Consider the following 25,477-nt stretch of genomic DNA (forward strand, 5'->3'; position numbering starts at 1 on the left):
AAACCTGATAAACTGGATCCCATCAATAGTAACTGTGTTCGCTGTGCGACACGCCCCATGTTTGAAGGATGAAAAGAGGAATCGCACGCTGGGAGAATATGTCTGCAGACCGTATCTGCAAGGAATAAAGAACTCTTTAAAGAACTCAATAAAGAACTCTCAAGACTCACTCAAGATAAAACTGTGACACCACCAAATGCTGACGAGGATGCAGAAACCAGGTCAACCGTGCACTCACAGGATGTAAAGTGACACAGCCATTCCGGAACATGGTACGGAGCTTTCTTACATCACTGCACGCAGGCGTCATATAACCCGAATTACTCAGATCAACTCCCAGACCCCCACCAGGGCCAATGCTGTGGCTGGACCAGCCCTTCTGGTTTCTGTGGTCCCTGGACGCACTTCAGCAAAAAAGCCATCAGAGAGGGAATTCCCCTGTGGGCCAGTGGTTAGGAGTCCAAGTTTTCACTGCCAAGGGCCCAGGTTCAATACCTGGTCTATGAACTAAGATCCCACAAGCCACACAGCATGGCCAAAGAAAATAAAAAACAACGGGGAATTCTGAGGAAGGAGGTTTATTATTTGCAGTCCTGGAGTACACGTGGGCCACCCAACGAGGCCAAAAGGAGAGCAGCATGCAAACACATGGGCCTGGGGTGCTGCCTTTATTGGGGTTGAAGCTGCCTAGGGTTTCAAGGGTTCACTCTTGACTCTCTGACCTGAGGCTTAAGAGAGGGAACTGGGGTGTGGGAAGGGCAGAGCAAGTCATTCACGCAGTTTACCTGGGCTACCTAAGGCTTTCTTTCTGAAACAGAAGCCCTATGTAATGTACACATTAGATTTTTAACAATTAGGATTAAAAGTAGAATGTATAATTGCTCATAAATAGGTTTTATAAAGAGTATACGTGGAAACACTATTTCTGCTGAATTTGATTAAATGGACTCTATGTACAAAAAAGATCTTCACGACCCAGATAATCACGATGGTGTGATCACTGACCTAGAGCCAGACATCCTGGAATGTGAAGTTAAGTGGGCCTTGGAAAGCATCACTACGAACAAAGCTAGGGGAGGTGATGGAATTCCAGTTGAGCTATTCCAAATCCTGAAAGATGATGCTGTGAAAGTGCTACACTCAATATGCCAGCAAATTTGGAAAACTCAGCAGTGGGCACAGGACTGGAAAAGGTCAGTTTTCATTCCAATCCCAAAGAAAGGCAATGCCAAAGAATGCTCAAACTACCGCACAATTGCACTCATCTCACACGCTAGTAAAGTAATGCTCAAAATTCTCCAGGCCAGGCTTCAGCAATATGTGAACCATGAACTTCCTGATGTTCAAGCTGGTTTTAGAAAAGGCAAAGGAACCACAGATCAATTACCAACATCCGCTGGATCATAGAAAAAGCAAGAGAGTTCCAGAAAAACATCTATTTCTGCTTTATTGACTATGCCAAAGCCTTTGACTGTGTGGATCACAATAAACTGTGGAAAATTCTGAAAGAGATGGGAATACCAGATCACCTGATCTGCCTCTTGAGAAATCTGTATGCAGGTCAGGCAGCAACAGTTAGAACTGGACATGGAACAACAGACTGGTTCCAAATAGGAAAAGGAGTTCGTCAAAGCTGTATATTGTCACCCTGTTTATTTAACTTATATGCAGAGTACATCATGAGAAACGCTGGGCTGGAAGAAGCACAAGCTGGAATCAAGATTGCCGGGAGAAATATCAATAACCTCAGATATGCAGATGACACCACCCTTATGGCAGAAAGTGAAGAGGAACTCAAAAGCCTCTTGATGAAAGTGAAAGTGGAGAGTGAAAAAGTTGGCTTAAAGCTCAACATTCAGAAAACGAAGATCATGGCATCCGGTCCCACCACTTCATGGGAAATAGATAGGGAAACAGTGGAAACAGTGTCAGACTTTATTTTTCTGGGCTCCAAAATCACTACAGATGGTGACTGCAGCCATGAAATTAAAAGATGCTTACTCCTTGGAAGGAAAGTTATGACCAACCTAGATAGCATATTCAAAAGCAGAGACATTACTTTGCCAACAAAGGTTCGTCTAGTCAAGGCTATGGTTTTTCCTGTGGTCATGTATGGATGTGAGAGTTGGACTGTGAACAAGGCTGAGCGCCAAAGAATTGATGCTTTTCAACAGTGGTGTTGGAGAAGACACTTGAGAGTCCCTTGGACTGCAAGAAGATCCAACCAGTCCATTCTGAAGGAGATCAGCCCTGGGATTTCTTTGGAAGGAATGATGCTAAAGCTGAAACTCCAGTACTTTGGCCACTTCATGCGAAGAGTTGACTCATTAGACAAGACTCTGATGCTGGGAGGGATTGGGGGCAGGAGGAGAAGGGGACGACAGAGGACGAGATGGCTGGATGGCATCACTGACTCGATGGACGTGAGTCTGAGTGAACTCCGGGAGTTGGTGATGGACAGGGAGGCCTGGTGTGCTGCAATTCATGGGGTCGCAAAGAGTCAGACACGACTGAGCAACTGATCTGATCTGATTCTCAAAATTAATTTTATCTGTGTTTAAACAGATAAACTTCTAAATCACAAATGTGGCTCAGTTGGACTTGCACTGAAATTCAGTATTTGGAGGATAAAAAAGCATTGTCTACCAACAAAAAAAAAAAACCACTTTAAATACAAACGTATGTGTGTATGGCTCTGATAAGAACGTAAGTAACTTCACAGCAGTCCTGGGAAACTCAGGTTTCCGCAGCCCCTGGCGCACCTGCTGGCGTACATCCGAGCTGGGGCACCGGGGTTTCAGAGAGGCCCACACCACCAACTATCAGTCCTCAGGGACCACAAGGAACATGGTGAACTCAACCAGCTCACTGATAACACAGCACAAGTTTAACAGGGACCTTAAGGGGAGACAGACCACCTCTCTGTGAAGGGCCAGAGCCTAAGTATTTCAGACTGTGCAGGCAACCCCACAACTCAGCTGCTGCAGCCCTGGAGCTGGCGCTGAGCACCCCTAATCGAGCAGGTGTGGTTGTGGCCTGTGAGATTTTACTGATGGACACCCATAGATTGAAACATTTTTCTTTTGACTTTTTTCAACCACTTAAAAACCTAACAACTGTGCTTACCTCCCAGACCACAGAAAACTGGGCAACGGGCAGGTTGTGGCCTGCAGGCCAGTCTGCTGGCCCCATCTTAGTTAGCCCAAGACACCAAGAAGAGGGACTTGCCAGCAGCCCAGCGGTTAGGACCCTGAGTTTCACTGCTGAGGTCTCAAGTTCAATCCCTGGTCAGGGAATGAAGATCCCAAAAGCAGCATAGTCAAAAATAAAGACACCAACAAGAACAAACAAATTTCTCCTAAAACCAAGAATTCAGAACATATTAGGAATGAACACTCCATATCAGGACCACAGCCATGGCACCCCACCACCCCTGCAGGTACACCCTCTCTCCGCCAACCCACTACCCTGCCCGAGTCGGATGGGGGACCAGGGGGTACAGGGTGAGTGAGTGTGTGCGCATGCGTGATGTCCCCTGTGGGAAGCAACCCTGAGAGGTTTACAAACAGTATTGTTTCCAGATCAGCGTTTAAATTAAAACAAGGCACTAAGGAACAATCTGACGCCTTTCAGGTTTTGATACACGAAACGACCTGTGTCCAACGCCCATGAAACACCCCACACCACAAAAATGTCTTTCTTCAAACCAAAAGGTAAACGTTTCAATCACAAAAAGCACACTCATCGTACGCGGTTCTGCTCAATATATTTTGAAATCAGTTCCATGTGTTGCTGCTCAATTTTCCAGAAGCTGCAGAAAAACTCATCTTTATTGATCAGGAATTAGCACACAGCTGGCTTTCCTGCTCTGCTGCACGTGCACAAAGTCCAGATCAAAATCAAACATACACGTCACTAGTCACCTCCCTGCGGAGTGAGTGAGTGTCCAGCCGGGGCACCCCAGTTCTCACACGTCCGTGAACGGGTCTGTCTCCACCAACATTGGCAACGAGCTCTCCTCGCTCCACGGGGCCTGAGCACCGGCAGCCAGTATTTACTCCTCTTGGGCTAACAGCCCATGGGGCACACGTCTGCCTGCCGGGGAGCACGGCAGACCGTCCAGAAGGCAAGCGGAGAACAGCGTGGGTATCCACTGCACTGCTGGAAAGACGTCGGCCTCCAGGATCTGGACAGGAAGCCTGCTGCGCTGCGGGACGAGCAGGAAGGACGAGCGCCAGGCCCACAGCGGTCACCCTCCAAGGGGAAGGGAGGTGCTGGGTGTACTTACTACTCTCACACAGCATCTCCAGTGACGCTGACCCCGCGGCACAGCTTTGGGGACAGAAAGTTCTAGGGTCCGTGGTCCCGTCCAGCTGTCTGGCACGGCCCCAGGGGTCCGCTGAGCCGGGATGGACCTCGCCGCCGCCCAGCCCAAGTCAGGGAGCTGCGAGTGGGAGGGGAGAGGGCAGCACTGTGCCTCCCCGAGGGGCACCCCGAGTGCTAGGACGAGCAGCCCTGCGCCGACTCCCCTGCCCTCATCTTCTTGGTCGGCCCGTTGGGCCCGGGCGGCGGGGCCTGGCGCCGCTTCTTCTCCAGCTGCTGCTGCAGCCGCTCCTCCTTCTTCTTCAGGTAAGGGGTCATGTTGTCACAGGTGGCCTTGTAGAGGCTGCTGAAGCCACTGTCCACACCGGCACAGCCTGTGCAGGAGGGATGAAACCAGGTGCCAGGGGTGACGCCAAGCGTGAGTGCGGATGGGGACTCAGGGCTCTGCCTCTAAGGGGGATCTGGTGGACCCTCCTGTAGCAGGGAATGAACTCAGCGACCACCCAGGTCTTGTGGACCTTGGAGCCTCCTCGAGCACTGCCCCCAGAACGCCCACCTCCTGACGGCCACGCCTGGCTGCACCAAGGACTCGCTTCTCACAGGACACGGGGTCCCTGGGAGACCAGGTGCAGGGGCTGTGGCTGCATCTTGTTGGCACCCAACCCGGGGTGTCCTCTGGCCAAAGGAAAGGGGAGACATGCGGTCCCAGTTCAGCAACCTGCAGGGACCTGAACCCTGCCAACCAAGTGGCCCGGATGTAGGCCCCACTGAGGTTAACTTGAGACCAAGGCAGCACTTCTCTAAAGGGACTGACCAGCCCTGCCTCACAGCACTCGCCTGCCCTGCAAGGGACACACACCCCACAGGCCCCACGTCCTCACCCCAAGCAGCGGACCCCTGCTGGGTACTGCGCTCTAGGACCTGCTGTGGCCACAGCGGAATGTGACCCTGGAAAAGCAGACCAAGGACAAGTGCTCACCTTCCAACATGGCCCAGTTCATGCGAACGTGAGCACAGACCCTCTTTAACTCGGCACTTTCAGGAACAGACTGAGGAGATGAACAGAAAACTTTCATCAGAGAGAGGACAGAAACCTCCAGGCTGCTGCACAGGCACGGGAAAGCCCTGCCCTCCACACCCCCAGGAGGCAGCGAGGCCGTCCACCCAGCCCGTTCAGCACAGCAGTGACCGCAGCTCATCACACAGAGCCGGGGACACACACTGCCGCCTCATCAAGGGGGACTCTAAAGGCGCCTGGAGCCTGGCAGGCACAGGCCAGGGGCACTGGCTCACCCCTACCGTTCAGATAAAAACACCTGAACGAGCCGCTGGGCGGCCCTGAGCGCTCGACAAGGACATGCAAGTGTGCAGAGAGCTCTGTGAGCATCCCCTGCCCCTCACCATGGTGCCCAGTGAGCCACAGGCCAGCCGGGGGTGACCCACAGGCCCACCCCAGCCACCTGCGAGGACGGGGCCCCTCGGCGTCCAGTGGACCCAAGGTGCAAGACTGTGCTAAGGCCGCAAGTGTGAAAGGTACCCACCCAGGACCCCCCAGCTGTGGGCTCTTCTCCTAAAGAGACGTGTGACCAGGACAGTCACAGGGAAAGGGTACCAACGATAGCAACAGCCCCCAAAACGCCAGTGTAGACAGGACACTGGAGAACCTGGCAGGCACCCCAGCTTCCTGTTCCCCCCGAACCCCGGGACACAGCCTCTAGCATGGATGTAATCAGGCTGAAAGGGGTTGCAGCTGTCTCCCCTCTTCCCGGCTTGGGGCGTAGCAGGGTCCAGCCCCCTTACCTGCCACTGGCCGCTCACAGGCCTGTAGAACACAAGAGGGTCCTCCCGGCAGTCTTGCAGGACCCACAGCCCGCGGCCCTCCTCAAAGGCGGCGTCCCACACCCGGTGCTGGAAAGTCAGCAGCTGCCTTGGAACCAGCTGTTGCTGGGCAGCATCCAGCTGGAAGATGTAGACCACAGGCAGCCTGCCAGGAGAGATGGGATGGTGAGGACAGTGCCCGTGGCCCAAGGGGTGCTCGGCCCACCAATGTTTCAGCTGCCACCTCATGACTCCCCGAGCACCCAGCCACTCCTGCATCCCTGCCCCCAGGAGCTGTGACCTCACCAAAGTTCCCGTCCTTAAGTCCTGGAACAGCTAATTACACAGCCAAGACGAAACCACAGAGAGGAGACAGCCGCTCCACCCACTGAACAATGCATGGACCCTGAGTGGTGAGCTTAGCCTCCCACCCCCAGCCCAGGCAGCATTTTACCCTCTAATCCTGCGTCTTCCTTTCTAACATGAGCTCAGATGCTGACCCCAGGGTGCTCGTCAGGACAGGTGAGAATGTGGGAGGCCCCCCAACCCCCTTCCCAGCACGTGGACAATGCTCAGGAGGGCACAGCTGGGCGATCGTGCTCCCCACGCCTGCCTCGTCTGCACAGCAGCCCCCGGGGTCTCCTGTGCTGAGCTGGGCCCTACCACAGCTGACCATTAGCCGGGGTTCCACCTGCACAACAGGCCAGCCAGAGGCCAGGGCTGCCTTCACGTTGGCAGGTACCAGCAGCGAGTGAGATGCTGGCATACAGGAAGGAACCCGCCCCTGCTGCAGCAGAGGGGCTCGGAGAGTCGAGGTCACTGCAGGGCAAGGCCAAGCCAGAGACCCCTTTGTCATCCCCCAGCCTCCTCCCACCCTCACGGGCCTGCAGGAACCAAGAGCGACGCCCTGTCCACGTGGGCTCACCCGTCACATGAGAGCGCCACGCAGTCCTCCTGGCTCCAGTAAGTGATCCTGGACACGGCAAACCTCTGGAAGGAAAAGCAGCAGCCTCAGTGACATCAGCTGGCCAGGACTGGACTCCAGCTGCCCTGCTCTAACTTCGGGCATCACTGCAGGACGGACAGTCCCCATGTGTGGTCCACCACAGCAAGAGAAGACCCTGCAGGACTCTCCAGACCCCAGGGAGGGCACAGTGCACAGGCAGCTCTGACACATGGGCCTCACGGAGCCTGTGCAGCATCTCTAAGGCCAACGGAATTGGTCAAAAAGGAGGGCAGAGAGCACACAGGGAAGAAAAGAGGGGACTATAACCACAGACAGTATGTACGTGAGCATCCACAGGTCCTGGCAGAGGAAGCACCCAGGGTCAGAGCCAGGAGGAGCAGAAGGGATGTGGCAGGCCACACACAGCTCTCAGGGCAGGCTGGGGGGCGGCCCTGGGCTCATGCAGGTGCAGCCAGGCCTGGCATCGGGAACCGCTCACTCCAGTCACCTCTGTGCCCGGCCTCTCCTCACCATCCGGGGGTGTCAGGAGGTTGAAGAGGGCATGGATGTGAATGAGGCAGCAGAACACACAAGCCTCTGTTTGCCACGGCTCCAGTGGGGGCACCATGGCAGCAGAAACCCAAGGGGGAGTCTGCACTGACAGCAAGAAACTTCTTCAACGTAAAAGGAATTCTTTCCACAGGATCCCAGCAGCTAGAGAGGCCCTGAGACAAACGTGTGGGGTTACCTTGTCACTCCAGGGCTCCGTGGGCTCCTGCAGGCTGGTCAGGGGACAACAGTGTAACTCGCGGCCACTTCGGTACTCCCAGAGCCTCAGAGTGCAGTCCTGCAGACACCAGGGACGTTAGCGCCCCATGGGGCACCCAGGCTTCACCAGGTCATGGGGACGATAACACGGAGGCAGTGGCCAGCGCACCTCTCCCCCTTAAAGGCTTTTTGCTTAGTGACAACTGAGCAAAGCACCACACAGACCAGTAAGAACACACGGGGGACCTCACACAGCTAAATGGGCAAGGACACGAGGCACCCTGTCGTGCTGGGGGTCACAGACGAGGCCTTCTGCGCTCAGGCTGGGACTGCGGTGCACACACGCATGCACACACATGTGCACACACATGGTTCCATCAATGAGCATGCATCCACACAGGGAGAAACATGTGAGGCTCATGAGCACTGAGAACTGTCCATGTTACTGCTCAGGAATGGGTGCAAAGAGGGCGTCCACTTGTTACCCATGAGAGTGTCAACTGGTACAGCCTGATGTGAGCTCCAAAAATAATATAAATGCAAAAAAAGCGTTTACCAGGAACAAGACAAGCGTGTCCATTTCTAGTCACCACAGTACTGGAAGCCCTAGCCAGAGCAATCAGACAAGAAAAAACAAGGACTCCAACTGGAAAGAAGTAAAACTGCTCCTGCTTGCAGATGACGTGGTTTTATTTACAGAAAACCCTAAAGACTCCAGCAGAAAACTACCAGAAATAATAAATGAATAAAGTTTCAGGGTACAAAATCAATGCTCAAAACTCTGCTGAGTTTTGAAACAACAAAGTAAAAGAGAAAAATTAAGAAAACAACCCCACACACAATTGTATCAAGAATAAAATACCCAGGAATAAATTTAACCAGGGAGGTATAAGGCCTGTACTCAGAAAAGTATAAGACAAAGAAACCAAAGACATGAACCAATGGAAAGATATTTGTGCTCATAGACTGGAAGAGTTAACATTGTGAAAATGTCCATCATTAACTAAAACAGCTGAAGATTTAATCCAACCCCTATCAAAATCCCAATGACATTTTCCACAGACATTAAACAACAACAACAACAAATCCTAAAATGTATATGAAAATCACAAAAAACCTGAAGAGCCAAAGTAATCTTGAGGAAGAATAATAAAGGGGAAGGGTGTCACACTCCCTGATTTTGAGCTACACTGTAAAACTACAATGATCAAAACAGTATGGTAATGGCAGAAAGGCAGGCACACATATCAATGGAACAGAACTGAAAGCCCAGAAACAAACCCAGGCACATGTGAACAATCTACAACAAAGAAGCAAAGAACAGACAACAGAGAAAGGACAGTCTCTTCGATAAACAGTGTGGAGAAAACAGGCATGCGCAAAAGGAAAAAACCGCACCACAATCTCACACCATGCAGAAAAACGAACTTAAAATGGATTACAGACAAATGTAAGACCCGAAGCCATAAGAAAACACAGGCAGTACGCTCTCTGACACTGGTCTCGGCAAGATCTTTCCAGATAAAATTCCTCAGGTAAAGGAAACAGAAGCAAAAATAAATGAAATGACGTCAAAAAAGCTTCTGCACAGCAAAAGAAACGACCAACAGAACCACCACCAAACAAACGGGAGAAGATATTTGCAATTCATACATCTGATAAGTGGTTAATGTCCAAAGTCAACAAGGAACTCATACAACTCAACAACCACCACCTTTCAACCTTTACAACCTTTACAGACAGGAAGAGGATACGAACAGACATCCTGCTAAATAAGGACATATGAACGGCCAACATGCACAGGAAAAGACACTCAGCATCCTCAATTGTAAGGGAAATGCAGATCAAAACCACAGTGAGACAGCACCCACATCTGCCAGAAGGGCTGCAGTCGAAAAGACAACAAATGTCAAATGTTGGTGAAGATGTAGAGAGAAGGGGCCCCGTACACCGATGGCGGGAATGTAAATTGGTGCAGCCGCTGTGGAAAACCCTATGGAGGTCTCTCAAGAAATCAGAGCTACCAAATGATCCAGCGATTTCACTCCTGAGGAGAAAACAAAAACACTACTTTGAAAAGACGTACGCACCCTTATGTTCACTGCTGCATTATTTACAATAGCCAAGGCATAGAAGCTAAAAGCCCATCAACAGACGAAAGTGGCACGCACGCGCGCACACACGAACATCACCCAACCATAAAAAAGGAATGAAGTCTTGCCATTTGCAACGAAACCATGGATAGACCTAGAGGGTATCATGTCAAGTAAAATAAGTCTGGTAGAGAAAGACAAATGCCATATGATTTCACTCATTAAGTAGCATATAAAAAATAAACCAAACAAAAACACACACACAGATATACAACAAACAGAGTAGTGGTGACCAGAGGGGAAGGCACGATGAGTGAAGGGGGTCAACTGGCTTGTACTGCAATGCATGGAAACTAAACTGCTGGTGTGAGCACACTGTAGAGTGTGCAGAAGCCAAAATACAACGCTGTGCACGTGAAACGTAGGTGTTATAAACTATTACCTCAATAAAGTAAAAAAGAAAGGGTAATGTTAATAAACATCTGCTACAACACCCATCATAAGACGGCAGGACACAGATTCAAACATCTATGGAGAAGGGCCAGACGGTGAGTGAGATGGAGCTGGGTGCACGCTGGCATCCGACGAGGCCTGGTGCCCAACTCTGACACCCGGGCACCAGACATCGAGGAAAACTTGAAAGATGAGCAACACACCGGTGGGGGTTGAAGGACACACACCGGAAAATCCCTTAAAAACCCCACACATCACACCACCTCAGGGAGTGCAAAGGTCTGCATGCAGGATGCAAGAACAGGGCTGTGAAGAAAGAATGATCCGAGGACGAGAGCAGAAACTAACACCCCCGCAGGGAGACAGTAGAACGGGGAGCAGGAACACATGAAAAGAAACGCAAAAGGAAAGGGAGGACGAGACAACGGGCCAGTGCCCGCCTGATACAGCTTCCAGGAAAAGCGGGGTGAGGGTGGCTCCAGAGGCAGGAACCCAAAACCCCCAGGTGTGCAGACCTGAGATTCAGAAGGAAAAGGGCCACGGACTGTGCAGCCATTTTCAGGGGCCCTGCAAGCCCCCCTCACCCCGCTCCTTCATTCTTCACACTATGGGGTGAGAAGGCCCCCAAACGCATCCAGAGAGAAGGGCGATCAGACCCCACACAGGGGACCCAGACTCAACGGCCTGGGACTTCAGAAAACAAGCAGCTGGGCAAAAACCAAGCAAGCTGAACACCAGAGGGAGAAAACCCTGGAGCTCGACCACCTGACCTGCAGGGAAACACTGCACGGAGACCCATCCACCCGCCCGACCACTGAGAGCTGGGGGCGGGCAGGCCCCAGGATGGCCAGTGCCAGAACGCCTGTGTCTCTTTGAAAAGGAGAAGAAGCACGATGCTGGACGTGGTAAAGCTGAGCAACCAGACCAAAGGCGATCAGTACACGTCTCCGTGCATGTGAGTACTTTCCTTTATTATAAGAGGCTCACAACAAAACCCCCAGAAGCTGGCTACCAGTGGGAACTCTGGCACATTTATTTTCCTCTTTACTCTCACAGGACCATGCATAGCTTTTAAGAACAGGACAAGAGAACAGAAAAGTAAAAACCTGAGAGAAACCACGTGTGGAGAAGGAAACAGGACTTGGTCGCCACCCAGAAGGCCTGCCCGTCGGGGGTCCACGAGGCGCCCCGAGTCCTCCCCAGGCCCCCAAGGTGCAGAAAACGCTAAAGGGTGGAGAGGCAAAGATGAAAGGCTGTGGGCAGAGCTTCTGAAGAGAAAGCAAGACTCAGACCTGCACCTCAGCCAAGTGCTGCTTAGCGATCCCGAGAGGAAGGTGCCCCGTCACCCAGCTGTTAAGCCTTCAGGCCCCAGCTGACGGGACCAGGCAGCCGGCCAAGTGCACAGCCTCTCCACGCGCTCACACGCCACAGAAGGGTCAGGGAGAAGGGCCAAGTGCATCCGCAGCGGGACAGAACCAGGTCCTTCTAGGATTCAGAAAGGACCGTCCACCAAACTCGTTAACTGAGATCACAATGCTAGAAGGACCCCTCGGACCAGAATCCACGCACTGCTGTTCCAGCACAGCGCACACACACATGCACACGCACACACAGCCTAAAGCAGGGAGCAAGCCAGTCAGCTCTACAGGGAGCCACAAGCACCACCTAGTGGACGGCCACTCAAGAAAAGCACACGCCGACCTCACACCACAGCTGGGAGCCAAAGACAGGCTGCTCACAGCGGGCCCACCCCACCCGGGGTACCCACACCTCGCCCCCAGACACCAGGGGTGCACGGGGGGAGCGGAGCACTTACCCCGGAGGACGACAAGAGCAGCTCGGGGTGGTTGGGCACCACGAAGATGCGGCTCACGAACCTATAGGGGAGAAGCAGAGGGTGAGCTGGGCTGCTGTGACTCCGTCCAGCCCGTATCCTTGGACCTGGACCCCAAGAGAAACCACGAGGAGCAACATGACTGTGTGCGGAGCATGCGTATCACTCAGGTAGGCTTGCTAGGAAGGCCCCAGAGGGCCCGCCTGCTCGGAAGCTGCCCCAGGGCACACACTCCAGTGGGGTCCGAGACACCAGGGTGACATGCCAGCAGGGCTAAGGGGGAGCGGCACCACTGACCACCAGCCAGTCGCACCCACTGCGCCGCACCCGAGCAGCCCACTCCCCCAGAGACCAGCCCCCAGCCCGGGAGGGGCGAAGCTGCCTGCTGTGTTCCCATCTCTAACATGATCTAGCACTCGGGCACCCGGGGACCCCTGGACAAGGAGGGACCCCCATGGCTCCCTACATCCACCAGTCTCCCTCCCAGCCACCTGGAGCCTCACCCTGGCCTGGGCCAGTCCTCCTCCCCAGGACCGCCTTCCCCAAAGGCCCTCCAAAAGGAACAAAAGTACATGCTGAACTTGGCCTGTGTTTATTGCAACAGCGTGACCATGACATCGGGTATGGGCTGCCTCAACATCTCAATAGGAAACAGGCGAAAACTGCAGTTTCCAGGGCCTTAACCAAGAGCGACAACTGGTCATTTACTCACTGAAACACCCACTGAGCACGTACTGTGTGCCAGGCACCGTGCCAAGGGCTGCAGACAGCAAGGCGAAGACCTGACGAAGACCCCGCCCCCAGGAGGCAGGGGGCTGGGTGGGGTGGGGAGAGACAGGCCCAGGCCATAAGGAGCCCCTGGGGGTCAGCACCAGCTCGGAACGGCCCATCCAGCCCCAATGCGAGCCACCAAGGGCACCCTACCTTTGCCGGTAACCCCACTTTTAATAAACAGACTCAGGTGAGATTAATTCTAACACTAGGTTTTTGCCTTAACTCAGCATTCCCAAAGTGTTACATGTCCACCACATTAATGTAACAAATTAATGACAAGCTGTTTTTACACTGCTCTTTCATTTGGAATCCCCTGTTCACACTAATGGCACACCTCACTTCACACTTGGGTGGCTCCTGGCTCTGAACTTGACAGCAAAGGCTGAGAAAAAGGAACAGCAGCGGGTGGGGGGGCGGGCATTCTCGAGGGGGGTCCTGAGAGAGCAGAGGAATGAAGAGGGGCTGAGCCACAGGAAGAACATGCCCAGAGGCGAGAAGACCAAGGATAAAGGCCCTGAGGCAGAGTGTGCCCGCTGGGGCAGGCGGGGCACAGCAGAGAGTGGGGGCAAGGGAGGGGGGTGGGGGTGGCGGGTCATAGGAGTGACTCTGCTCTGAGGATGACTACACGACAGAATACACTCACAAACCCAGCAAGCAGCGACCTTCTTCAAGGCCATTCAAAACCAAGGAGACAGGAGCAAGCTGAGAACCGAAGCACCCACCAGTCCCTCCTCCGCCTCGTTACAATGCTTGGGCCAACTCTACTGCTGTTCCTGCCCGCAGACTGCCATCAGCCACGTGCCTGAGAAGGTCAACAGTCTGCAGAAACGCCTCCCACAGGTCAGCATCAAAGCCCACTCCCTGAACGGGCGCGCGGAGGCTGGAAGACACCTGCCCGGACGAGGGAAACGACTGACGCGTGTTCCTCGCCCCTGACACCCACCCCCACTGACCGTGGGCCACTGCCTGGGGCTGTCGGACCGTCGACCCTGAGGAAGGACGTGCCTTCCAGAAACAAGCCCTGAGCCATGTGGAAACCACGGGTGACCCTAACTGACCAGAGTGGCTGTCAGGGGAAGGGCCTCCTGCAGGCAGCAAGGTCAGACAGCCTGCAGTGACGGCGAGCTGGGGACAGAGAGCTGGATGCTACCCAGAAAACCTCCAGCAAACAGGTTCTGAATGGGCAAGGAGGTTCTGAAAGTTCCGAAGGCCCTGGTACCAGAGGGTGAGCTGGACTAGGGTCTGTCAGGCGGCAGGCCAGGCGCTAAGGCCAGTCGCCTTCTCCCGGGGTGGGTGCCTCCTGCTTCACCACCAGCCTCGCCAGCTGAGAGCCAGCGCCTCCCTCTGCGGGGCGCGGGGGACTCACTCTCTCCCCAGCTGAGAGCCAGAGCCTCCCTCAGCAAGGCACGGGGGACTCACTCTCTCCCCAGCCGAGAGCCAGAGCCTCCCTCTGCGGGGCGCGGGGGACTCACTCTCTCCCCAGCTGAGAGCCAGAGCCTCCCTCTGCGGGGCGCGGGGGACTCACTCTCTCCCCAGCCGAGAGCCAGAGCCTCCCTCAGCAAGGCACGGGGGACTCACTCTCTCCCCAGCCGAGAGCCAGAGCCTCCCTCAGCAAGGCACGGGGGACTCACTCTCTCCCCAGCCGAGAGCCAGAGCCTCCCTCAGCAAGGCACGGGGGACTCACTCTCTCCCCAGCCGAGAGCCAGAGCCTCCCTCTGCGGGGCGCGGGGGACTCACTCACTCCCCAGCCGAGAGCCAGCGCCTCCCTCTGCGGGGCGCGGGGGACTCACTCGGTGTGCCCAAGGCAGAAGGACTCGATGCTGTGCGGAGCTGCGGCCCAGCTCACCCGGATCTTCTCATCCCGGTCAGCGGTGAGGACAAAGCGGTCGTCGGGACTCACAGCCTGTGCACGAGGTAAGGAGGGGCAGACCCAGTGGTCAGCACGCCGGCTCCCACCCTACGTCCCCAGGTCTGAGCTCAGGTGTCCAAGGGCCTCGGCTGTATCTGGATGCCCGGCCTCGTCCACTCCCGTCTTCCCACCCGGTCACTTTTCTCTCCTTCGTGTGTCCGCATGTCCAGCCAGTCACCAGGTCCGCCCCCCCTCCCCTACAGGGCCCCACGCCAGCCCAGTCGCCACCCCACTGCAGCCCAGCCCTCACGGGCCTCTCACTGCCTGTGGGGTGGGGGGCAGCTCCTGGCTGGGGGACTGGAGGACATCTGCTCTCCCCACACCCCTCCTCCTCGACTAGACCACCCAGACGCCCCCTAACTTGATTGCCCTCCTTCACCCTGCTTCACCTTCCGAAACCTCGCCCCTGCAGCCCCTATGCCCAGGTCTGCAGGGCTGCCCCTGCCACGGCAGAGCCCACATCTGCCCGCTCCTCACCCTGATCCCAACCATAGCCAGTGAACCCACTGTGCACGCACCACATCCAGCAGCATCGACAGGTGTCCGAGTTCAAGCCTGCCGCCCCCGTGCGGCTCCAGCACCGAGAAGGAATACACATCGCCAGACTTGTCCGCCACCAGGATCTTCTCCTCAGAGGCCGTGAAGGTCAGGGCCGTGCACCTCCTCACCACGGTCCTACAAGGCCAGAGACGCCCGCGGTCGGCCTACAGGGGTCGGCACCAGGGCCACTGCTGACCTGCAAGCCACCTGACCAGCGGCTCCTGCCACGTGGCAGTTACCAAAAACAGTGCCAAAAACATACAGCAACTGTGAGGATGGAAACAGAGCCAGTGCCTCAGACAAATCTACTTTTATGATGCTGTTTCTTCTCAAAATGTACTAATCGTAAGATCTGGGTGGTGAGTATCTAAGTGTCCAACCCTCTCAATTGGCCTTGTGTTTAAAGACTGTCCTGGTAGAATGCTCCCTGGCCTCTTTGTACATGTGGAGGTGACAAGGCCAGTTTCCTAAACACTGAACATGCTCCGGGCAGCAATCCAAACCACGGAGGACGCCCCTGCCCTCTGGCTTCCCACCCACCCTCTGCTGGCGTTGTCGCCTGGACCAGGATCCTACAAGCGCTGCTTGTGCACAGCACCCGAGGACAGGAGGGTCCAACACAAGAGCGACCCTCCCCTGGGGGCGCATCCCAGATCCAAACCCCTGATCCTCTAGAGCCATGAGGTGTGTCACGCCCACAAGCTGGTTCAGGAAGAAAACAAGAGCTGTGCCAACACAGGCCGACCGCCCACTGCCTGTCCTGGGCTGGGGGTCATGGTATTCCTTCCTGCTGTCATTTTCCACTGTTTCTATTGAGAGGTATCTTACATGAGACAGGAGCCATGCCACCGCTTCACACACAAACACTTGCCATCTACCTATACATGAGGCTTCATCACAGAAGAGCCGGCCCCGGCTCTGTCATCACCGAGGGCTGCCAGGGACCCGCTGTCCCCATAAAGAGCTGATATCTGGGCTTCCCTGGTGGTCTGCTGGTTAAGAATCTGCCTTGCAACGGGACATGGGTTCCATCCCTGGTCCAGGAAGATCCCAAATGTCTCAGAGCAACTGAGCCTGAGCACCACAAATTGCTGAAACCCAAATGCCTCTGGAGCTCATGTTCTGCAACAAGAAAAGCCCCTGCAGTGAGAAGCTCACGCACTGCGAGTAGAGTAGCCCCTGCCCACCAAAACTAGAGAAAGCCCGCGTGCAGCAATGAAGACCCAGCTCAGCCAAATAAAAAAATTTTTTTAAGCAAAAGAAAAACAGCTGGCATCTATCCTGGCTCACAGCAGCTAGGACACCAAGTGTCAGCTTGAGACATAAACTGAAGCTTAAAGGAACTACAATCCCCCAAAAGGAACCATCAGACCCCTGCCTGCCTCTTGGGAGAAGGATGAGGGGGCCGAGAATTGAGCAGGAGGCCCCACCTGGCCCAGGGGTGCTGCCAGGGGCTTGGCAGCCGCTGGACCATCTCCGCTCCTCGGTGCCAGTGCAGGAGACATAATGGAATCAACTTGGGGAAAACAAGGACAGAAGAAGGTAATTAGACTCCAGGCAGGATTAATCAGAATCCGAAGAGCTGATAAGCAGCTTCAAGGAGCCCAGGCACAGCCCCAGAGGGGGTTGGGGGGAGACACATGGCACAGCACCCTAGGGGGCACCGGCCGGGACAGCCTCCAGCAGTAACGGGCTTGAGTCCCAAGAAGCTCATCCGCCCAGGGAGGAAGTGACCCTTCCAAAGCTGGTCCACTCCCCATGGCAGCCCCCCATCCGCACAGCTGTGGGACACCATACCTCCTCCGGGTCCTTTGCCAGCCAGGGGCTTCCAGCTTTTCAGGCTAAACGCATCCTGACACTAATTCCAGGATGCAGCTGAGCTGCACAGAAGGGGTTTGGAAGTTAAGGTTCAAGGGCGTCAGCTCGCAGGCGGGGGACAGGTCATCAGATAGGACTGTCCGGCGGGCTGGCCATGCCACCCCAACAGGAGGAATCTTGGGGGCACCATTTTCAGTCTCTGTGGGGACTGCAGTCTCAGCACTTTTCCTGCCTCCACAAAGTCACTGGGTTCATAGCCCAGGACCATCTTCTCAGGTCCCCCCCAGGCAACCTGGGCCCCTCTTCCTTGCCAGGGCCAGAGAAGGGCCCACTGGAGCCAGCTCTGAGCTTCAAAGGCCCTGGCTGGTCAAATGTGGATGAACTGGATGTCAGATGTACCAAGGGTGGGTGTTGTTCTGAGGGGTCCATCAGATCCCAAAGGGGCTTGTGCCCCAAAGGTAAAGCGCCCCCTCCAGGATGATGTCTGCTGGACATGGCGGGGTGGGGGACTGTCCTCGCTAACCCTGCTCCCTTTCTCCAAATGCTTCTTCACCAGTAACAAAGGGAAGGCTCCGAGCTCCAGGGAAATGCATGGAAAGAGCTGAAGTTCACCCTGGCCCCGCCCCTGACCCCACCCCTTACCCAGCAATCAATAGGACAGAGGCCCTGGAGTTTGTAATCTGGTTCCTTAACATCATAAAGTTACATCACCTGTCTTCTCAACCACCTACTGCAAGCACCTCCTACACAAAGTTTCTCTGCTGATATCAACTTCAAAGCCAGAAGCAAACATACAAGAAAAGCACCAGGTACCGAGACCACTAAGGTCTACAGCCCATGTTATTCAGGTCTCCTATGGAGAGAACCGCGACATGGGACCTTCCCCTCAGCCCACACCCTCGGGGAGAGACCCGGGCGTGCTCACAGCGACCAAGAACCCCCACCCTGCCCTGCACTCAAGGGGTCTCACCTAAAATCCCTCAGTAACAAGCCCAGTGCCACACGTACCCCTCCTCCCTCCCTCCTCAGACTCTTGCAGAACAGCCAGGGCACCCATGAGCCAGGACACTCACCCTCTCGAGGGGTAGGAGCTCCACAGGACCCAGGACTGTGGCAGGTTGCGTGGACACTCCTGTGCCCACGTCCAGAGTGAGTCGCTACCCGCGGACAGCACACAGAAGGGACAGTTCCTCATGCGCTCACCTTCTAGCAAGTCCAGAACTGCTGCCTACAGAGCGAGCGCAAGCTCGCCTCCAACTCGCTCTCTTCTCGAGAAGCAGGCCCTGTATGTGGCCCCACACCTCCCCAAGTGGTCAGTGTTCCAACGAGGGACCCAAGGGTCAAGAGCCCAAAGAGTGGGCACAGCCCCTGTGCTGAAGACTCACCCTTGTCCATAGAGAGGCAGGGCCTGTAGCCTCACGGCCTCAGGAGGTGATCTTAGGGGGACTCCAAGTTCCATGGGCAGAAACAGACGGTGAGGAAACTGTTGCCAGGGAAAGGCAGGTGACATCCTCTCCCATTTACACTGAGCCCCAGCCTTTCAGAGACTCAAGCAAGTGCACCGTCTTAAAAAACTCACCAAGTTAAAACTGTGGCCCAGGGGCCTTACCTTACACAAAGCCCCCAACACTCTCCAGGGCTGGAGAAACAACACTGTTTGGAAGCAGAATGGCTCTGTGGCCAGGAGCACAAACTCTGTAGTTAGACGAGGACAGGGCCCAGCTGAGCTGAGTGACTGCTGGCCAGGGAGGGTGGGTGAGAACAATGCCCCCGCCCCACTCACCGGCCTGCTATGAGACTTAAATCAGCTAATACCAGCCCAGCACTCAGAACAGCGCCTGCCACAGGGCTGGTACAGCGTGTTAACTACTGGCACTACGGCTGCTATCACGACTGTTACTGGCATGCAAGTGTAAGCTGTGCGTTCAACATCGTTAACAGTTCAACGTTAGCATTTCATACCTGACACTCAGACATTGCCATGGGTTTGTACGGAAAAGAATCAGACGCTTACTGTCATCAGTTAAAACAAAATAGCTGCCAGACTTGGAGAAGGTGGACGCCAGAACGGTGTCACTCCCCTGATCCACGGGCTGTCCGTCCTCCCTGAGGAAGAGAGGAGACAGGTCAGGCCTTACTGAGCTACTGAAGCTGTGCCATTCAGGCTGGTCCTGTGTGATTATAATACGATCAGATGTAAGAAGTGCAAAGAGGTTCGTGTAGTCTGGATACAAGACATATGGAGGGACATGGAGAACATCAAGACCACACTAATTTTAAGGAGTAGAGCTAATACAGAAAAGTCTCTCAGCATACACAACAGGATTCCATGGGCTAAGCTGGAAAGATCCTCAGAGATCCTATGGACCAGTCCCTCAAGGACATGCACTAATCCACAACTAGAGGCAGGGGTCAAATCATAAAAAAAGTGGATCCCAAGTCCAATTCTTCTAAAGAAAATCACCATACAGAATGACCAAACAAACCTATGGTTACCAGAGGGGAAAAGGGGTGAGAAAGGGATATACTGGGAGATTGGGACTGACATATATACACTACTATAGGAGATCAGTCCTGGGTGTTCATTGGAAGGACTGATGCTGAAGCTGAAACTCCAATACTTTGGCCACCTCATTCGAAGAGCTGACTCATTGGAAAAGACCCTGATGCTGGAAGGGATTGGGGGCAGGAGGAGAAGGGGACGACAGAGGATGAGATGGCTGGATGGCATCACTGACTCTATGGACATGAGTTTGGGTGAACTCCAGGAGTTGGTGATGGACAGGGAGGCCTGGTGTGCTGCAATTCATGGGGTCGCAAAGAGTTGGACACGACTGAGAGACTGAACTGAACTGATATATAAAACATAACTAATAAGGACCTATTATATAGTGTAGGGAACTCTACTCAATACTCTGTGATGACCTGTATGGGAAAAGAATCTAAAAACGAGTGGAGATTTTATATATATATACACACACACATATAACTGATTCACTTTGTTGTACACCCAAAACACAGCGTTATAAATCAACTATACTCCAATTAAAAAAATTTTTTAAAGACTATACTTTTCTTTTTTCAATTAGCTATTTGATACACCTGCTTTCAATGCATTTAAAATTCCCTGTTATTTCAAAGTACCGATAAAACAGTTAATTACTGACAGAAACTAAAGTATTTTTTAAAGTTCTCATATTCTTAATGCCTAGTCTGAAAGTCAATAGCACATTTCTCTCTGGAGGTGGTCTCTGGTTTATCCACACAGCTGGGTAACAGAAATGAAGAATTCAGCAAACAAAACAACAATTTACTTCTTAGACTAAACAGTCCCATTATTCAAACTGTCGGTCAGCCCTGATGAGGCTTCCCCACCATCTCACCCTTTATTTTCTTGTGACTTCTTTTCTGCAGCGCTGCAATCATATATGAAGAGGCTGTCGTCATCACTAAAGAAAAATAACAGCAATATTTTAAATGAAGTACTTTGTTCATTACAATGCTCACTTTTAAAAAAAAAAACCTGAATCAAAAAAATATTTGCATCCTCAGTAAGGATTTTCTCCACAAGAACTTGTCTCCATAACGTATTTCAGGGAACAGCTAAGGAGCTTTAATTTGCTGAACTTACTTGTATCTACTACACATAACTGTCATGGTCTGTCCATAAAAATCAGTTAAGTGAAATAAATGAGGACAAAAACTCAACAGGAACATACCATTCTTTAACAACTAGAAAATCAGCGCATGATGGCTATGTTACTCAGTTTTCAGTGAGCCTTATGTACCCAAGTTTAAAACTTGGGGTACTTGTTTAGAAAAATGTCTTATCTGCCCCCAGAAAAGCTCCAGTGCCTGCCAAGCGCTTACCAGTATAGAAGCCACCCACTTTCCCTACCAGGCCCTAAGCCCCCCTGCTCCAATGCCTGGCACAAAGACATCCCAAACAAATTTACAGCCTTTAAAGTGACTGCAGCCAGACTCTTTCTCATATGGAGCACTGCAGTGTAGGATGAGCAGCAGTCGTCCAAGTCAGAAACCTTGCCAGCCAGCCACTAGGCTTCCTCAGAAGGTGTGAACTGAATCAACCAGATGGAGTCTAATTTTCTCATCTCTCACTGTGTCAAGTGCTAGATTTCATAAGGCTCTAAAATAAAATGACCTGGGACAACAGGTTTGTGAATTTGTGAAATCTAGACTTAACATCTTTTTGAATCTCTGAAACCAAACTCTGAACAAAGAACACAGCGCACATTTACATTTAACAGACACACTGTCTGTCTCAAGTTTGGGAGAATCAAAACTACCCCGGGAAAGGAAATACGGGGCCGAAACCGGCCACTGCTAATATTAAAGAGGTTTCTGGATCAAGACTAGTCGACCAACAAACATAAAAATTCCGGGACGATAAGGGGCGTGAAATTACAGAAAGCAAAAGGACGACCTTATAAAGGGCCACTAGAGAGAAAACGGCTGTGATTCTGGGGATACCCTCCAGCAAGGAGGTGTCAGGTAAGACCCTTGCCCCGAAAGGCAAGCAAAGCGGCGTCAGGGGATGTGGGCGGGGATGAGGAAGCAGGCAGCGACGCAGAGAGGGAAGCGAGGGCAGGAGCACGATAAACGTGGTCCCCGGGAGTAAACCCTTCTCCCCAAGACAGGCCAAGAGCTGTCTTCCTCCCACGCCCCAGAGAAGTGTGTCCCTCGGACCCCGCAGAGCCCGGAAGTGTCTGGAGCGGAACCGGCAAAGAATGCCTCAGGCCCGCCGCTGAGGGCGCGGGGCCCTGGGCAGGTGTTGGGAGAAGGGCAGGGAGAGCGGACATTCCGCGGCGCAGGCACGCAGCCGGGCTCAGGTGGCACCGGAGAGCTCACGGGCAGCAGCGGGGCTCCCTAGGGTCACCCCACGGCAGGTGCAGCCCTGGCGGGACGGGAGAACAGGAATTTCAAGGCCCTGGCGCACGACCGCAACCTGGCCTTCTGCTCCAGAACGACCCCTCACCTGCTCGAAGTGGAGGTAGCCAGCAACCGGCTGCCGCCCCGAACCACCAGCGCATGCCCGCACAGAGCCAACCCCGCAGAACTCGCCATGTGCCCGCCCAACGCGCCTCCACCCACGTGCGCCGTCCAGCGCCTCTTCCGGCCCGCGCTAGAGAGTGACGTCAGGCGTAGACGCCGCGAGGTGACGTCATCTGGAAATCGCCCCCGCGCGCGAGCCGGCGGCGGGCATGCGCAGAAAGTGTTCTCTCCCTGCATTCGGCAATTCGGCGTTCGCGCCTTTTGGGGTTGGTTGGTGATCAGTTTTGTCCGAAGGGAATCCGCTTGCTTGTTTAGTGTTCGTTTCTTCCTCCAGAGTGCAGAGAGCCAGTTCTGGATCTTTCTCGCGCTGTGGCTAGGCGACTTGGCCGGTCTGGTACCTACTTGGTCCTTCAAGAACTGAGAGGGTTTGAGTTCGCATCTAGGTCCCGAACGTGGTGTCTGAGGAGGGCGCAGAGCTGAAGCCGCCGGATGCAAGCTGAGCCAGACACACCCGAAGAGCAAAACTGCTATTTTTCAACACAAGATAGGGCTCTTTTCCAATGTTCTTAATGCTCACGAGTGGCACCACCAGCACCAGTTTGCTGGATGCTTTCTTGGGACTCTCCACCCCCATCATCCACATTGGTCATCTGATCGCGGAAATTCCCCTAGACGCTCCTCCTCCCCGTGTCCATGGCCTCCGCCGCGACACAGACCAGAGCAACCCTTCTGCTCTCTGTTCTCACGTCCGCGCTTGCCCCCACCCCCATCCCCGCAGATCCACACTGCATACTAAAGACAGAGAGACATTTCAGAGCACAGTTTCAATCACCTCATCCTCCTGCTTAAAATCAACAAGTGGCTTCTCATTGTTCTCGGTACCGAAAACAAATCCTGATCTTGCACTATGAGACTGCATGTTGTCTGGCTCCAACCTACCCTGCAGGCTCATTCCCTACCAGGTCTGCTTCATTCTCAGTGCTCTAAACATGACTGTCGTTCAGGTTCGTTGGCACAGTGATAATAGCAACCACAGGACCTTAGCACACGCTAGTCTTTTCACCTGAAACATTCTCTCCACACCCCATCTCTATGCTCCTAGTTAATTCCAGACACCCAGTTTCACTCCAGTGGAGTTAACACTTAATCAAGGAAGCCTTTCATTGTTTATATGCACTACACCCATGATAATCTGCTTAAATATCTTGTCTCTAGACTACAAATGCCATGAAGGCAGGGACTGATGCTGACTCAATTGGCAGGTTGCCAGTGCACCAGCTTGCACCACAAAATCTGGCATGAAGTCAGTGCTCGATCAATATTTGCTAAGTAAATAAATGGAACAACTAATTGTCTTATGTGTGCTAAGTTGTGTCTGACTCTTTCTGATGCCATGGACTGTAGCCAGAGAGGTTCCTCTGTCCATGGGATTTCCCAGGCAAGAATACTGGAGTGGGTTGACATTTCCTTCTCCAGAGATCTTCCGGACCCAGGGATTGAACCCACATCTCCTTCGTTGCAGGCAGATTCTTTACCACTGAGCCACCAGGGAAGCCCAGTTGTCTTAAAGGATCAGCTATTTCTGCATTAAGTGAAGGAATCATGATAGGCATGAGGCATAGAAAACTATGACTGATTCAAATCCCACCTCTGGATTGATTCAAGTTTGAATTTACACCCAGACTTAAAGGTGGCTGTTGTTGACAAAGCAAAACGCTTGAGGAAAGCCAGTCTTCCTGAAAGGCAGTATGGTAAAAGGAGCTTGTACCCTTTCAGACCATGTTTTTCTCTGGTTATATGTACAAGAGTAGAATTGCAGGATGCTATGGTAGCTCTGTTTTTAGTTTTTTAAGGAACCTCTGTACTGTTCTCACACCCCAGTGTTCACTGCAGCAATGTTTACAATAGCCTAGACATGGAAGCACCTTAAATGTCCATCAACAGAAGAATGGATAGACAAGATGTGGTACCTATACACAATGGAATATTATTAAGCCATTAAAAAGAACAAAATAATGCCATTTGAAGCAACATGGATGGATCTAGAGATGAGTGAAGTAAGTCAGAGAAAGATAATATATTATGATATCACTTATATGTGGAATCCTTAAAAAATAATACAAATGAACTTATACAAAACAAAACAAAACTTCTAGACTTAGAGAATGAACTTATGGTTACCAGGCGGGGAGGGTGGGGAGAGGGAAAGTTAGGGAGTTTGGGGTTGATGTGTACACACTGCTACATTTAAAATGGATAACCAACAATAATCTACTGTATAGCACTGGGAACTCTGCTCAATATTATACAACAACCTAAATGGGAAAGGAATTTGAAAAAGAATACATACAGGTTATCACAGAATCACTTTGCTGTACACCTGAAAGTAAAACAACACTGTTAAGCAACTATACTTCAATATAAAATTAAAAGTTTTACAAAATAAAATATTTTATAAAAGGGGAGGGGGCTTTCATGGAGGCAGAAGATGGAAGAGAGTCTGTGTATCACAGAACAGAGAACACAAAGGCTGGAGGAAGGGAAGAGAAGGAGAGGCAGGAACAAACCAGAGAGCAATAAAGGGACCATTGCAAGGGAGTTTCAGTGAGGGGTTGACACTAGGCAGTAACCACAGGAAGCAAGAGACTTCACAGTGTTTCTGAAAATGAATCTGCTATAAACATCCTTTCTATTCAGTTAACCTAGGCTTCACAGTGAAAGTCCATGGCCTGGGGTATTTTTCAGGCATGCAAGTGAATTTACAGTTTCTCTTCTGGGTGGGATAACAATACCAAGACCAGAGACGGCCAGCCAGTCATCACCAGGCTCACAAGCAAATTAAACTTTTCTTACAACTATGGCTTACATCTTCCTAAATGTTCTATAACACATATTCTTAAAAATACAATTAAATGTCATTTGCATACTTAAACTGATAGTGAAGCTTCATTATCTTCATGATATAGGCTACAATCTATAGAAATTAGAAATTATTACAGTTTTATGGAGCTACAGTATAACTGGAGACCAAAGTTTAAGAGGAATTCTGCATTATATCAGAAGATTCAGAGCATGTATAAATGAAAACTTAAGGATCTGTGCTTGACCATCAGATGTGAACAAAACTTAATCATTATGATCTTTTTGAGATGATAAATCACTTGCATCACACTTTGAATTTGAATAGT

At 52.5% G+C, this 25,477-nt stretch overlaps 1 protein-coding gene across 5 annotated transcripts; it reads right to left on the reverse strand.

Moving 5' to 3' along the window:
- Nucleotides 1-3,569: 3,569 nt before the first annotated feature.
- Nucleotides 3,570-23,582, reverse strand: WDR4 (WD repeat domain 4). Of its 5 annotated transcripts, none has more exons than XM_055569746.1 (11): nucleotides 22,273-23,582; nucleotides 20,660-20,725; nucleotides 19,239-19,382; nucleotides 15,437-15,593; nucleotides 14,800-14,912; nucleotides 12,218-12,278; nucleotides 7,836-7,934; nucleotides 7,067-7,131; nucleotides 6,124-6,307; nucleotides 5,303-5,372; nucleotides 3,570-4,697 (listed from the first exon to the last, which is right to left on the reverse strand). In XM_055569746.1, exons 1-11 carry the CDS (start codon nucleotides 22,524-22,526, stop codon nucleotides 4,501-4,503), a joined length of 1,410 nt encoding a protein of 469 aa, XP_055425721.1. In that variant the 5' UTR covers nucleotides 22,527-23,582; the 3' UTR covers nucleotides 3,570-4,500. The 5 variants fall into 5 exon arrangements, with proteins under 5 accessions (XP_055425721.1, XP_055425726.1, XP_055425722.1 ...); XM_055569751.1 differs by having other exon boundaries at nucleotides 19,291-19,382; nucleotides 23,122-23,533; XM_055569747.1 differs by having other exon boundaries at nucleotides 23,122-23,533.
- Nucleotides 23,583-25,477: the final 1,895 nt, after the last annotated feature.

This window comes from Bubalus kerabau, chromosome 2 (genome assembly GCF_029407905.1).
Source record: "Bubalus kerabau isolate K-KA32 ecotype Philippines breed swamp buffalo chromosome 2, PCC_UOA_SB_1v2, whole genome shotgun sequence".
Lineage (NCBI taxonomy): Eukaryota > Metazoa > Chordata > Mammalia > Artiodactyla > Bovidae > Bubalus > Bubalus kerabau.